Genomic DNA, 16482 nt, shown 5'->3' with positions numbered 1-16482 from the left:
GTACTCCGGTAAAGGGGGTTTTAAGCTAATTTCCTATTTTCCCTGTTATAAAAAAATAAACATCTAATTACCTCTAAAAACCTGTTCAGAGGAAAAGTTTACCAGTTTGCCCATAGCAATCAGATTACTTCTTTAGTTTTTAAAAAGGCCTCTGGAAAATAAAATAAGCAATCTAATTGCTTGCTATGGGCAAATGGTCAACTTTTTTTCTCTGCATCGGTTTTGATACATATCCCCCAATCCTTTTTAAACATACTGATCTTACTATTATGTATTTGTTTTTTATTTGCATATTACACACCAAAATCCTCATTGAAAAATTCACAACACATATGCAACTAAATCTGCACTGCTTAGTGCAGATCATTATTTGAAAAAAACACAGCATTTCTGCTACGTGTGGCTGTATCCTTTAAAATTTCAACATTCTTCAATTACCTGAATACTGTGAATTCTACCGCAGATTTACTAAATGTTGTTATTTTTTCTGTGAGCTTTAACAAAGTGAAATAATGATTAATCTCCTCCTTTTTAATCTTCTCTCAGACTTCACATGCCTGCTTGGTATTCCAGTCAGTCTTGTGGCCAGAGTACACCTTTTGGAATCTATGTGAGGCTGTTCTGCGATATCAGTACAATTACAGTGCAATTCAGGTCAGCATATTGCTTTATTTCCAGCCCATATCTTAATTTATTGTTACATTATTACACTATTAACATAGTTGATGTTAAAAGGAATGTCATGTTTTCATTGCAAACACCACTAGAGCAGTCATTAAAAGGCTGATGATTTTGTAGCTGATTTATCCACTTTTCAGCATAGATTAGGACAGCGGTTCTGAGCTTGAGTCGGATTTAGTGCATATCAACTGTCATAATATTTCTATTTTAATAAATGTATGCCTCATAATATAACAATTTAACATAGTCCTGTTATAACTCATTGAAATATATAAACAATTTGTCTCTGCTTTCCTCATGAAATGGAAGAGATGACAGATGCTCTAATATAATGCATACTTTCTTGCTCTGCTTATACCAATAATACAGAAAGTGTTATCCTAATACACTGTTTTTGCTAGCACTCATAAGTGTTTATTTCATGCAGCCACCATAGTTCTTCTGGGTCCACTGATTATCCAAAAGAGTTTGGCGAGTGAGTTTACAGTGTGTACTTATATAGCAACTCCCAGAGAAGTTCTGACCTCATGACATAAGTGTATGGGGCATGGTACTGTGCTTTAAACCCACAGCAATAAAAGTGTGTGGCACAGGTTTAAAGGAGTCACCTCAATATTCATGCCTTTATAAACCTCCTGAATTAATAAATCATAGCAAATAGTACTAGTGATTAAAAAGAATGATGCTGCCCGATTATATTGCTACATAAAATGCTCCATTACTTAAGGTAATTAGCTCATTGGCCCAGGTTAAAGGGGTTTCCAGGGATATTTTTGATTAAAAAAAAAAATGAACCCAGGTCATGCAAAAAATAATGCACATTCTCCTATCATGATCCCCCGTCAATCTTCCATCGGTGCCCAAGTCGCCAGTGCCCTTTGCTTTTTCCAGTGACATTCCATTCATGCAGGAAATGCATGTTCAACTAATCACTGGCTGCATCAGTGACCCCTGTTGGCAAGAGGTTGGTTTTCGTGCAACATTTTAGAGGCTTTGAAATGCCAAAACATAAGAAATGCCCCATCCCCCAAATTATTCTAGGAGCTTAGTAAGCATTTTGACCCAACAGTTGTTTTCCAGAATTGCACAGCAGATGGAGCAAAGTGAAGATTGCACCAGTATAGAGAACTGCGACAATTTTGCAAACTACAATGATTACTCAAATAAATTCATTTGACTAATTCTCAATTTGAGGGGCCTCACGATTCTTTTAAAATCAGCTAAAATTGATTTCACAATTCAAATACAGCAAGCATGTCAAGTCCCTGACATCTACACCCTTTATGCCACCCCATTCTCTGCCAGCATACAGGCTGGACACACTCTACTGCTTTTATCTCTGGTACTTTCCCTGCCCACCGCATGAAGCATACTGCCCATGACAACTCTGTGTGAGTTGTTGTATCCTAATGGCAGAATTCCATGCCCGTTAAATGTCTGAAAAAAAGGACAAAGCCCAGTTGTGAAGCAGCTGCCATTAAATGCATAAGCTATGCAAACACAGAGGAGCAAATGAGCTGCAAGTAAGTACTTTATTTAAAAAAATAAAAATAAAAAAAAAAGTGTAAAAAAAAAAAAATTATAAAAAAAATGCCACAAAAATACTTGAATGGACACTCTCATTAAAACTTTTTTGCTACTTCACTCCTTATGGTAAATTTTAATAATCTTTCTAATGTACTTTGTTTTAAAAAAAAATTAACATTTTCTATGTTTTATTTGTGTTTAAAAAAGCTGCCATTAGGTGTGCAGAGTACATTTCCCCCCACCTTTTGCACAGACTTTGGACTCCTGCTGGCCTGGCAGAAGTCCAAAATCAGGAAATGCAGTCTGGAGGGGTGTGTGTGTGCAGCCTTATCCAATCATAGCTTATCTCACACTGTACTGCTCTGGGCTGTTTGTGAGGGAGGAAGTTCTCCCCTGTATGGCTTCAGATGATGTCATGCCTGCTGGGTAATGCCCCTTCCCAGTCTGTGAATCTGACTGAGACTGAGCAGAAAATACAGAGAAATATCAAGGTAGAAACTAACAAATAATAAAAATTTAAGGCAGGGGGTGGTTTGTCATGATGGGGCAGTGAATTGGTAGGATTATAAAATTTAACAAGATCATGAGAGGTACTCTTTGAAGGAATGTAAAGGTGCTTGATATAAAACTTGCTGAAAACAACATTTGTGAAGGAGACCTCAGGATGGATTGACACTACTACAGTATTCGTGGCACATTTTTGTGCTAAAGTGCTCTAATAGCCACCAATATTAGATTGGTGGAAGTAAGTTTCCCTGGCACCCCACTAATCAGCTATTTGAAAAGGCTGTGGCTCTCCTGTGAGCATTGCAGCCTCTTTATTGTAACTGCTTATGCTTGCAATTGACATACTTTAGGAACTCCAGTGTTGTTCCATTCAAATAAGTAGGACAACGATCCAGTATCTTGCAACACCACTACTAAAAATATGGTGTGCAAGGACGAGTAAATCTAAACATTGAATAGACTTTGGCATCTGCATTAGCTGTATGACCTTTTCAAACTGATTAATGGGAGTGCTAGGAGTCATTCTCGGCCTAGATAACCTCTTCTTGCCCTGTTGGCTGGATCTTTAACCGGTTGCCATCTAAGGACGAGCCAGCTTATTCTGAAATGGCAACCGTTGTATGGCGCCGGCTCGAGTCGGGAGCCCGCGCCATACATCGGCCTGCTCCTAGCGATTGCTGCGGCCGGCTGTTTACCCTTTAGATCGCCGCTATCAAAGTTGACAGCGGCGTCTAAAGGGACATTTAAACCATCCCTGGTGGTCCAGTGGGGTGAATCGTCCCCCACTGCTGAGGTAGCCAGAGGGCTTACCTCACGTCCTATGCCAGCTGCTGCATGGTGAATGATAAAGCCTGGCAGGACCAGGCTTTATCAATGTGGCTCTATGAAACCACATTAAACGGGTTATCCACCATAAGGTGATTTTTAGTACGTACCTGGCAGACTGTAATGGACATGCTTAGGAAGGATCTGCGCTTGTCTTGTTGTGAGATTACCATAACACTGTGGCTAGCTGTTTGTGAACTGGTATTTCCTGTTCCCAAAGGACAATATTTGAGGATGAAGAGAAACTGTTCATCCCAAGTTGAGTTCAAGAGTCAAGCTGCTGATTTGAGGCAGCGCTTTCAGGCCAGAGGTTACCCAGATTGGGTTTTACGGAAAGCATACCAAGAAACGAGGGAGGTAGAAAGAACTAGTCTGCTTGTACCCAAACCCCGGGATGTGAACTCAGACAATCTCATTAGACTGGTGGCTACTTATGATGGGGGAGCACAAGATGTTAGACGTATTCTCAGTAAACACTGGGAGATTCTGAGGATGGACCCCGATCTGAAGGATGTCTTGGGATCTCATCCTCAGATCTCTTTCAGAAAGGGCAGAAGTCTAAGAGACAGGCTTGTAAGAGACAGGCTTGTGAAGAGCCACTATGTGCCACCTCAGGCACAAGGAACTTGGCTGAATAGGCAGATTAAAGGATGCTTCCGTTGTAGCGGATGCTATATTGAAGTGACTAAAACATTCTCTAGCACCAATACTGGGCACATTTATTCCATACGTGACTTCATTAACTGCCGGAGTAAAGGGATTGTTTACAAAGCCACCTGCAGTTGTGGTATGGAATATGTTGGCAAGACAATCAGGGAGTTTAGGAGAAGAGTTGGCGAGCACTTGAGAGACATCATTAATCTGTCTGACAAGCCATTAGCTCGGCACATCAATGGCCAACATGGTGGGGACGCTCAAAACCTGAGATTTGTGGGGAAAGAACTTGTCAGACCTCCCACCAGAGGAGGAGACAGGGATAGGTTAATCCTCCAAAAAGAGACTCTGTGGATATTTTCCCTACAGACATTCTCCCAGTGGACGCAATGAGGCACTGAGTTATGCCTGCTTTTTGGAGTAATCTCACCAACTGTGCCCCCTCTTCCATTTAAAACCATATCCTATTCCCCTAGTCACACATCTTCTATGTATTCTTATTATTATTTATTATAATTTTCTGCTCATCCAAAATCCTGCCTGTTTTCAATCCCCCCCCCCCCCCCCCCGTTTGTCTGTAGTAACCATCCGTTCACCTCCATTATGTGCGATTGTCCTGCTGACACTCTGCACATATATATGGAGGTACCGAGGTCCTCTATATAAGTCACTAATTCGCGATTCCATTCGAGATATTACTTACCTTTACCTTGCACCTTTTTATTTACTGTTGAATGGTCCGCTCGACCGCTGTGTCCGGCTAAATACTATGACTCTACTAGTTGCCGACAGCGCTTCGCTTTTATCCTGAGCGCTGCCTAGCAACGAGCGACGCTTAGCGCTAAGAGACGCGTCACCGGAAGTCAGACGTCATGACCGGAAGTGAAGCTAGTGTGCGCGCGCGATTTTCACTTCAGACACACATAAATACAGTATGGGTGTCCGCGGCAGGTAAGCCAGGACACCGATCGGCTGAATGCACTGCCCACCACTGTGGTAGTGCACCTAGGGATACCGCCACAGTGGCAGCGTTGATAACCGTGAGTAGCCACCTGATGGCAACATTGCCACCAGGTTAATAGAAGCATAAGTTGTGGCACCAACATTGCATAAACCGCATAGGTGCTCAAGCTACATGTGCGCTCACGGTTCAGCTTTTTTCCCTACTATTTACAACTTTCTGTTTTTGTAATTAGTTTAATTATTGGTAATATTTATCCTTGTACTGTATATTGCCTGGTTAACCCCTGAAAAACCCACCGATGTGGCTGAAATGCGTCGGGTGCACCAGAACAAGGGCTTGATTATTACTGCCAGGGAATTCTAGGGTGTAGTCCAAGGGGTAGATCGGGGCAGGGGTCGCCCTTTCTAGGGCGAGTGCTCCGACAGTCCCTGTGGGAGCAGGGGTAGACTTCATCACATCTCTCCGACAGGGATTTCTAGGGTGATTGTCAATTTTTGACCCTGCTCTCCCCAACCATATCCCTCAATACAGACGCACGCATGTCTCATGCTTTCTGTACTGCACTTTACAGATCTGGTGTCTAATTACCTCATTGGTTATTGTTGTGGGGCCTATGCTTTTAGCACATGTCTGAATAAAAGTTATATTTTAAGTGTGTACCCCCCTGTGATTTCATTGTTACTCTCTGGTACTGTCTAGCATCCCTTAGTGGACAAACTGTGAATCATTTGGTATTTCCTGTTTGACTACAAATCCCACAATTCCATCTTCCTCCCTCCCACACATCAGCCACCCCACCCATTGAAACATAAATGAGCTGCATCCATTCAAATCAGTGTGTAGTTTTCATTCAGGGTGCCTACAGCTGTTACACCAAGCGATCCCTCTACCCATTGAAGCAGACAGGCTCCCTGTCATGAGCTGACTAGTGAGTCAGGTCTCGTCCGCATTGCAAGCTGGGAAAAATCTGAGACAAGTCATTTTGTATGCTGGTAAAAATAAATATTGGGGTGAAAATCACAGAAGAATTGTGAGAAAACCGTCACACACAGGTACAGACACTATATTATGAACTACAATAACTTTACAGCCCCTGTAGCATAGTCAAATAAAAAAATCCTGGAATACCCCCTTTAATCTGTATGAGGAATCTAATGATTCCTCCTAAAAGTCCCCTAAGGGGACTAAAAGTGTAAAAAAAAAATGTTCAATAAAAAAATAAAGTTCAATAAAAAGGAAAAAAAACACCCATTAACCCCTTACTTATTAAGTTTAAATCAACACCCTTTTCCCAAATTCCATATAAAAAATATGTAACCATAATAAAAATAAACATTTGTTATCGCCGTGTGCATAAATGTCCAAACTAAAAATATAAAAATATATTGTTAGTTAAACCTCATGGTCAATGGCGTACGTGCAAAAAAAATTCCAAAATAGCGTATTTTTGGTCACTTTTTATATCCTGAAAAAATGAACAAACTGCGATCAAAAAGTCTGATCAATACAAAAATGGTGCCGCTAAAATCTTCAGATCACGGCGCAAAAAATTAGCCCCCATACATGGAAAAATAAAAAAGTTATAGGGGTCAGAAGATGACAATTTTACTGCGTAGAAACGGAAGGCCCCAAACGTTATAAAAGGTTTTCTTCCATTTTGTTGCACAATGATTTTTTTTTTTTTGTTTCGCCGTCGATTTTTGGGTAAAAAGACTAATGTCATTACAAAGTAGAATTGGTGGCGCAAAAAATAAGCCAATATATAGATTTTTAGGTGCAAAATTGAAAGGGTTATTATTTTTAAAAGGTAAGGAGGAAAACAAAGTGGAAAAATGCTTTTAATTTTTTTTAAATCAACTGGTGCCAGAAAGTTAAAAAGATTTGTAAATGACTTCTATTAAAAAATGTTAATCCTTCCAGTACTTATTAGCTGCTGAATACTACAGAGCACAGTGCTGACATCAAGAGCACAGTGCTCTCTGCTGACATTTCTGTCCATTTTAAGAACTGTCCAGAGTAGGAGAAAATCCCCATAGAAAACATATGCTGCTCTGGACAGTTCCTAAAATGGACAGAGATGTCAGCAGTGAGCACTGTGTTCCAAAAAGAAAAGAATTTCCTCTGTAGTATTTAGCAGCTAATAAGTACTGGATGGATTAGGTTTTTTAACAGAAGTAATTTACAAATCTGTTTACCCTTCTGGCACCAGTTGATTTAAAAAATAAAAAAATTTCCACTGGAGTATCCCTTTTAACCCCTTAAGGACACATGACGTTCTCATACGTCTCCATTTCCGAGTCCTTAAGGACACATGACGTATGAGAACGTCATGTGTTTTACCGGCCCCCCGCAACCATCTGGAGTGGAGCCGGTGCCCAATGCCTGCTGAAATCGTTCAGCAGGCATCGGGGCATATCGCCCAAGGGGGTCATTATGATTATGATTAGGGTCACAATTCAGTCCAGCGATCTGCAGCGGATTCCGGGTCAATCGGGACTCCGGTGACCCGGAATTATTGGCTGATCGGGGCCGTCAGAGACGGCCCCGAACAGCCAGAGCCAGCAGGGGTGAGGTGGCACTGGTGCCACCTCACGATCGCCCTGATTCGTCGGCCGGATTACCGGCCGACCAATCGGCGCCTGCTGCGGGTGTCACTCCCGCAACCCGCTCCGCCCCTCTTCAGGAGGACGTGAGCGGGTGCGGGACGTGCACCCCGGGTGCTGGGGACCCCGATCCCCGGCGCCCCTGTTGGGATCGGGGGCCCCAGGAGCGGCGGCGGCGGAGAGGACGAGGGACTGACCTGGTGCAGCGAGGATCGTTGGAGGTGAGTGACAGCCTCCTGCTGTTGCTTAGCAACAGCTCCCAGCATGCAAAAAGGGCATGCTGGGAGCTGTAGTTATGCAACAGCAGGAGGCAGACCACCACAACTCCCAGCATGCCCTTATGAGCATGCTGGGACTTGTAGTTTTGCAACAGCTGGAGGCACATTCTTTCTATGGAAAAGTGTACCTTCAGCTGTTGTGTAACTACAACTCCCAGCTTGCACAATCAGCTAAAGTGCATGCTGGGAGTTGTAGTGGTGCATCTGGTGGTTGCATAACTACAACTCCCAGCATGCCCGTTGGCTGTCGGTGACTGCTGAGAGTTGTAGTTTTGCAACAGCTGAAGGCACACTGAGTTAAGCAGCAAACCAGTGTGTCTCCAGCTGTTGCATAACTACAATCCCCAGCCAAAGTAGTATGCCTCCAGCTGTTGCATAACTACAACACCCAGCATGCCCTTCCGCTGTCCGTACATGCTGGGGGTTGTAGCTTTTGCAGCAGCTGAAGGCAGACTGGTTGCAAAACACTGAGTTTGTTACCAAACTCGGTGTTTCACAACCAGTGTGCCTCCAGTGGTTGCAAAACTACAACTCCCAGCATGCACTGATAGACCGTACATGCTGGGAGTTGTAGTTTTGCAACAGCTGGATGTTCCCCCCCCCCCCCCCCAATGTGAATGTACAGGGTACACTCACATGGGCGGAGGATTACAGTAAGTATCCGGCTGCAAGTTTGAGGTGCGGCAAAATTTCTGCCGCAGCTCAAACTGCCAGCGAGAAACTACTGTGAACCCCCCCGCCCGTGTGACTGTACCCTAAAAACACTACACTAACACACAATAAAATAAAAAGTAAAAAACACTACATATACACATACCCCTACACAGCCCCCCTCCCCTCCCCAATAAAAATGAAAAACGTCTGGTACGCCACTGTTTCCAAAACAGAGCCTCCAGCGGTTGCAAAACTACAACTCCCAGCATGCACTGATAGACCGTACATGCTGGGAGTTGTAGTTTTGCAACAGCTGGATTTCCCCCCCCCCCCCCCCCCAATGTGAACATACAGGGTACACTCACATGGGCGGAGGATTACAGTAAGTATCCGGCTGCAAGTTTGAGCTGCGTCAAATTTTCTGCCGTAGCTCAAACTGCCAGCGAGAAACTACTGTGAACCCCCGCCCGTGCGACTGTACCCTAAAAACACTACACTACACGAACACAAAATTAAATAAAAAGTAAAAAACACTACATATACACATACCCCTATACAACCCCCCCTCCCCAATAAAAATGAAAAACGTCTGGTACGCCACTGTTTCCAAAACGGAGCCTCCAGCTGTTGCAAAACAACTACTCCCAGTATTGCCAGATAGCCGTTGACTGTCCAGGCATGCTGGGAGTTTTGTAACAGCTGGAGGCACCCTGTTTGGGAATCACTGGCGTAGAATACCCCTATGTCCACCTCTATGCAAGTCCCTAATTTAGGCCTCAAATGCGCATGGCGCTCTCACTTTGGAGCCCTGTCATATTTCAAGGCAACAGTTTAGGGCCACATATGGGGTATCGCCGTACTCGGGAGAAATTGCCTAACAAATTTTGGGGGGTATTTTCTGCTATTACCCTTTTAAAAAATGTAAAATTTTTGGGAAAACAAGCATTTTAGGTAAAAAAAATATATATTTTTTTACATATGCAAAAGTCGTGAATCACCTGTGGGGTATTAAGGTTCACTTTACCCCTTGTTATGTTCCCCGAGGGGTCTAGTTTCCAAAATGGTATGCCATGTGTTTTTTTTTTTTTTTTTGCTGTCCTGGCACCATAGGTGCTTCCTAAATGCGGCATGCCCCCCAAAAACCATTTGTCGCTCCTTCCCTTCTGAGCCCTCTACTGCGCCCGCCGAACAATTAACATAGACATATGAGGTATGTGCTTACTCGAGAGAAATTGAGTTTCAAATACAAGTAAAAATTTTCTCCTTTTTACCCCTTGCAAAAATTCAAAAATTGGGTCTACAAGAACATGCGAGTGTAAAAATTGAAGATTTTGAATTTTCTCCTTCACTTTGCTGCTATTCCTGTGAAACACCTAAAGGGTTAATACACTTACTGAATGTTTTTTTTGAATACTTTAGGGGGTGTAGTTTTTATAATGGGGTCTTTTATGGGGTATTTCTAATATGAAGACCCTTCAAATCCACTTCAAAACTGAACTGGTCCCTGAAAAATAGTGAGTTTGAAAATTTTGTGAAAAATTTCAAAATTGCTGCTGAACTTTGAAGCCCTATGGTGTCTTCCAAAAGTAAAAACTCATAAATTTTATGATGCAAACATAAAGTAGACATATTGTATATGTGAACCCAAAAAAAATATATTTTGAATATCCATTTTCCTTACAAGCAGAGAGCTTCAAAGTTAGAAAAATGCAAAATTTTCATTTTTTTCATCAAATTTTGGGATTTTTCACCAAGAAAGGATGCAAGTTACCATAAAATTTTACCACTATGTTAAAGTAGAATATGTCACGAAAAAACAATCTCTGAATCAGAATGATAACTAAAAGCATTCCAGAGTTATTAATGTTTAAAGTGACAGTGGTCAGAATTGCAAAAAACGCTCCGGTCCTTAAGGTATAAAATGGCCTGGTCCTTAAGGGGTTAAAGGTCAGGTAGTGGTGCATTTCACATCTGAGTTACAAAATAAATTTTTGGGATCTGACCATTTCAACTAATGACAGGGGTGGCCTTTAAACATGCCGTACAGAAAAGAAATAGCAACAAATAATTTGCTACATTGGGAGAGTTGCCAACCAATTCCTTCAGAGAAAGGTATTCCAGTTGGACAGTTCCTCCATATGAAGTGAAACTATTCTCAAGACACTATATTTGAACAGAAAAGTAAGAAACTTACTAAGGCTGGGTTCACACCACGTTTTTGCCATACAGTTCCCTTGTAAGTTTTCAATTTGAAAACTGTACGGAACCGTATTGAAAACCATATGATTGACTCTCCATTGAGAAGCGTATGCCAACAGATGCATCCGGTTGTGTCCGTTTTGCATCCTGTACGGTTTTGTCAGTTTTTTTTTTTTTCCTGTGCCAAAACCATAGTCTACCATGGTTTGTTGTCCGGGTGAAAAACCGTATTGAAATGTATACATTTTTTTTTTTTTTTTTTTAACATGGGAGTACAGAACCATATCTGCGTACGGTTCCATCCGGTTTGCACCATACGTTTTTTGACTTTGCACAATTTTTTTCTTGGAACAAGTGAAACTTTATTCATAATGGAATGAAAAGTTAAAAACTTTTTTTTCTTAAACTGATGCAACCGGACATTTTTCAAATCATATACGGATTGAAGTTTGTATACACGTTTTGATACAGTTTAGTCAGATTTTGAGGAATCCGTTTTTTAAAATCCTAAACCTGATACAGAAACTGTATTGCTAAAACGTGGTGTGAACCCAGCCAAAGAGATTCCTCGAATGAGTTTATCCTGGAAAGCAGCATATTGTAGGGAAAAAGATATCCCTCGCTGTAAACTATTGCAAATGAAGGAAGAAAGAAGGAGCAATGGTGATGTGATTAAGTGCACTGGCACCTATGATGTCTAATCTGGACAAGTAATGGAGATACTGAAACTCTTTTGGCCAGTTGTATTGGCTGATGAGGATTAACAAGGGATACTGAAGAGTTACCCATGTACTACATACCGGAGAGATCCCAACATAAAAAAACATTTAGTGCATAGTCATTTTACCAGAGAACAAAGTCCTACATGGCTTATGAATCCCTATACAGGGATATGTCCATGTGAACAATGTAGCTTTTGTAGCTACATAAGAAGAAGAAAGAAATGAATCAACCTAGTGGATCAAAAGACTGTTGTCAGAATTTACTGATACCCAGGAGTATCGCGCAGTCTCCCTGACTGCCTAGCTTAGGTGTGACCATCTTCCTCTTTAGGAGCTCTCATATTCCCCTGTATCTATCCTGTCCCTACTCCCTCTCCTTTTTTCTTCTGTCTGTCTTCCCCCTTGCTCCCTCTACTCCCCCCCCCCCCCTTCCCTTGACCCTTCTTCACTTGTTAGCCTTTTTTAGTTTGTTTGTTGGGTCTGTCTTCTCTATTTGGCTTTTTTCTACTACTGTGGATGACTGACATAGCTACCAGATTTCTTTCGCCCAGGGCCGGTTTAACAGCTCAGCTGCCCCTTGTTTCTTGATAAGAGCCTATTGGTGGTCCTATGCCCTGTATGTTGGGCTAACCATTGTCACTTGCTCAGTCTGCGCCTTTTTTTTTTTTCTAGTCTCTGTCTTGTGTTCCCATTTGTTTATACTACAGTGGTATGTGTATTTATTTATTTTTGATACATTAACACCACCTCGTACAGTCTGGTAAATGAAAAAAAATAAAAGTACAGAAAATGGCATTTAAAAGAAAGAGACTTTTTATTTCTAAAAGTTTAGAATTTTTTAAAATTAGTAAAACCTGATGCAAACTATACAAATCGGGTATCAAGATTACATGTTAGTTTGACTGCATGGTGAATGCCCCCCCCCCCCCAAAAAAGAAAAAAAAACTAAATTTGCTAAATTATATCTGTGTAGAGGAAAAAATAAGTTATGGCTATTAAAGGGCAAGGAGGAAAGAACGAAAGTGCAACAATAAAAATTGGCTTGGTCCTTAGGGGGTTAATGTGTTTTTATTTTTTTTGTGGGGGGGGGGGGGGGGTTGTGTGTGGAACAAGCTCTTGTTTTCACTATAACATTCTGCATTATCTCTTCTTGAATAGCAGATATACCTTACTTATACCTGATTTTTTTCTACCCACAGAAATCCAAAGAGCTGTACAGTAGGGAGCGCTCTAAACTACAAAATGAAATTGACCAGTCATGGGTACAACAGAATATGTGTTATATGGAGCACAGTGATGAAAAGGAGAAAACTGAAGCTTTTCAGAGGCTATTGCTTCAATGCCGAACAGAAAGAGAACATAGGACACAAAACTTTTTAAAAGCACTGGAGAGAAAGAGTGAATGTTTTCTACAATCACTCTGCACAAATTAAATTTGAAATATTCTTCCTGAACATGGTTTTACATTCTCTCATTCAAGTATTCTGCCTGCTGCCACAAAGATTCAACACAGTGCAAGCATCTTGGTTGATTTAGGGCAGAAGATTAGAAACGTAATGTTACATCGGATATGAGTTGTCTTTAGAGCACCTGAGAACTCCAGACAAAGTTAACTTATCCCCTATCCACAGGATAGAGAATAAGTAGCTGGGACAGTGGGAGTTCGACCGCTGGGACCCCTGCGATCTCTGGAACGGACCCTGACTTTCTCAGCGAGGATCACGTGTCGTCTACCAGTAGACAGCACACGCTCCATTCATTTCAACGGAAGCACCAATGATGCCCGGTTGCTGTACTCGGGTCTTTTCTGTGCTGCCATAGAAATTTATGAAGCACGGGTCGTCTACTGCATGTGCTACTCACTGAAAGCCGTGTCCAGGTTCTGAAATAGTGGAGGGTCCCAGGGGTCGGAACCTCCGGGTTCAGCTACTTAGTCCCTATCCTGTGGATGGAGGATAAGTTAATTTTGTTTGGAGTCCTCCTTTTAATGTAGGCACCTTCAACTGTGGTCCTCCAGCTGTTGCAAAGCTTTGAATTCCAGCATTCCTTTACAGCATCCAGGTGGTTGCAAGGTATTGTCATTTTCAAACACCTGGACAGCCACAGTTTGGAGGTCACTGCAATGACAAAGAGAACTCCCAAAACACTACTCACAGTATATTTCCATTCTAAATTATACAAAGTCCTTTCCCTATCAGACTTGGCATGAGAGGGATCTAGGTCAGGGAAGTAACTTGCTGCAACAGAAACCCTTCCTTTACCCTCATCCTCTCTACAGTGGAAGTCTGGGGCATAGTTATCCACCAGCCAAAATGGAATGGCATTGAAAACAGGGCTATGTGCACACACAGTATTTTGTGACTCATTTTGAGGCTCAAAAAGACATGTCTCAAACATTTATTTTCTGGGACAATTTTTTGACCTATTTTTTTTTACCCCCTTTCTTTTTTTAAAACGAATATGTCTTAACCAGTTGTTGATATCAAAAGTTGTTGATCGCATTTGGTTGTGAGTTATTAGCCGACGGAAGTGGGTCATTGCACTCAGCTCGCTGGCCGGCTGAGATATCTCTGCATAATGTTTTAAACATTATATGGACCTTTTTTTTATTTTTTTGGGGATCTTTTTACACCTTTTAAATTATTCCCAAAATACAATGTGTGAATATAGCCTTGGACTAGATTTCGTGGATTGCAGAACAACTTGCAGACTCAAATAGTTATATGCCAAAATGTCACTTTGATTCTCCAAAAGTAAATCGCAAACATAATACAATATAGATACTGTATGTGCATTGCACACTATAGGTAACTTGGAAACAAAGATGCTGTATAAACACAGAAAAATTACTTGTAATGAATTTTTTTTTTAAATGGTGCTTCTTTTATTTGTAGTCTATACTGCCAAAAAACAACAAACCAATTTTATTCGCATAATTCACATAATTTATGTCTTTTTATAGTAAAAAAAAATAATAATAATAAACTTGAGTAATATTGATACTTGGGAAGTTTAGCATTTTTCAAAATATGAAATTCTCTGCTTATTGTAAGTGAAGAAGTTCTCATAGGTATGCTACAACATGAGTCAATGTCTAACACTTGCAGTATGTCTATTGTTGCTATCATTTTATTTTCATTTTTACTGCTAGAAAGTAGTGCTGGGCGGTATACCGGTATGAACCGGATACCGTTTTTTTTTTTTCTCCCACAGTATGGATTTTTGCCCATACCGCTATACCGGTTGGGCCCCTCCCCCACCCTCCGGATGAATTATAGAGCCCAGCGCAGCGCCCTCACTTGTCCCGGTGTGCTTCTCTGGCCCGATTCCAAGAGTGGAATCGGGCCACAGAAGCTAATCCATTTACTGTGTCGTCGTCCCCCCCCCGCTTCGCCGGTCAGCCAGTGTCCCCGCGTGCACGATCAATCCCCACCACTAGCGGGATCCATGTGCCCACTAGCGGTGTCACAAGAAGAATGCCTCCTGCGAGCGCTACCATCACCACTAGCGGGGGGTCCCTGTGCCCACTAGCGGTGTCAAATGTGCCCCAAGCGAGCGCTACCATCACCGCTAGCGGGGTCCCTGTGCCCACTAGCGGTGTCACAAGGATGCCGAGCGCAGCTCTGTTCCCTGTCAGCTGTCGGGGTACGGGAACATATTTAAAAGCCTTGTGCGCGGCTGACGTAGTACTGCGCAGGCACAGCCCTACGCAAATAGCGTAGGGCTAACGTAGGCAGCGCTAGGAGCCTAGCGTTAGCCCTACGCTATTTGCGTAGTACTGCTCATGCGCAGTACTACGTTAGTTGCGCGCGAGGCTTTTAAATCTGTTCCCGTACCCTGACAGGGACGGGGAACAGAGCCGCGCTCGGCATCCTTGTGACACCGCTAGTGGGCACAGGGACCCCGCTAGCGGTGATGGTACCGCTCGCTGGGGGCACATTTGACACCGCTAGTGGGCACAGGGACCCCGCTAGCGGTGATGGTAGCGATTGCGCCCGCGGGGGGCACATTTGACACCACTAGTGGGCACAGGGTGGGGGGGGGGGAGACAGGCGGTAATACTGTGATACCGTGATATTAATTTTAGGCCATACCGCCCAGCACTACTAGAAAGCTTGTAAGTTTAGCAGTAGTTTTAACATTTTCAACATTTCCAAACCTGTTTTTTTTTTTTTTTTTTTTTGGGGGGGGGGGGGGAGTTGTATTTAAGGAAGCTTGTATACTCTTGATATGGTAGTATAAAGGAAGGGAAGTGAAGTTTAAACATTTCAGATTTGTTTTTAAAATGTAACATGTGATCCATTCTGTAACACAACAGGTATTACACTCAATATATGCTATGAAGCATTAAACTGAATATATTTTAGCTGTATTCTGCTACTAGATTAATGCACATGCCTCAGAATTAAGTGGACTTTGGCATCTTATTTTTGATAGGGTAAGGTTCCTCAACTCCTTTTTGCCTGAAAAACAACACCCCCCCCCCAAAGACCCCAGATTGGAAACTACCCCCACAATAAGTAATTTATCAAAGGTTGTAGTGAGTATTTAATCCCAGAAATGTTTCACAGAATTAATTTGAATTATGTTCTAAAAATATGCAGTTTCATCTTAAAGTTTCTCATTTGTGAAAGGAACCCAAAATAACTAGTAAAAAATGTTATACAGTTTCTACAGAGTTATACAGAGTATTGAAGTATCTCAATTGTGGTCATAAACTGCTCTTTAGGCAAAACGCAAGGCTCAGAGGGAAAAGAGCATCATTTAGCATTTTTACAACCGATTTGACCACACTTTGGATACTAGCATTTGTAGCTTTATTGATGCATTAATTTTTATAACTTTATTTTTTTTCCATTAATTTAGAC

At 42.0% G+C, this 16482-nt stretch overlaps 1 protein-coding gene across 6 annotated transcripts in view; it reads left to right on the top strand.

Moving 5' to 3' along the window:
• DHDDS (dehydrodolichyl diphosphate synthase subunit) overlaps positions 1 to 15146 on the top strand; it is a 64897-nt gene extending 49751 nt beyond the window's left edge. For 4 of the 6 annotated variants that reach the window (XM_056557429.1, XM_056557426.1, XM_056557428.1 and 1 more), the window contains exons 8-9: positions 547 to 654; positions 12814 to 15146. In XM_056557429.1, coding sequence (XP_056413404.1) covers positions 547 to 654; positions 12814 to 13047 — 342 coding nt within the window. In that variant the 3' untranslated portion in view covers positions 13048 to 15146. The remainder of the gene's footprint in view (positions 1 to 546; positions 655 to 12813) is intronic. The other 2 variants (XM_056557425.1, XM_056557430.1) reach the window with 2 other exon arrangements.
• The last annotated feature ends 1336 nt before the right edge of the window (positions 15147 to 16482 follow it).

This window comes from Hyla sarda, chromosome 2, assembly GCF_029499605.1.
Source record: "Hyla sarda isolate aHylSar1 chromosome 2, aHylSar1.hap1, whole genome shotgun sequence".
In the NCBI taxonomy this organism is placed as follows: Eukaryota; Metazoa; Chordata; class Amphibia; order Anura; family Hylidae; genus Hyla; species Hyla sarda.
Note: the sequence above shows the minus strand (reverse complement) of the source record. Positions and strands in the feature narration are given on the sequence as shown.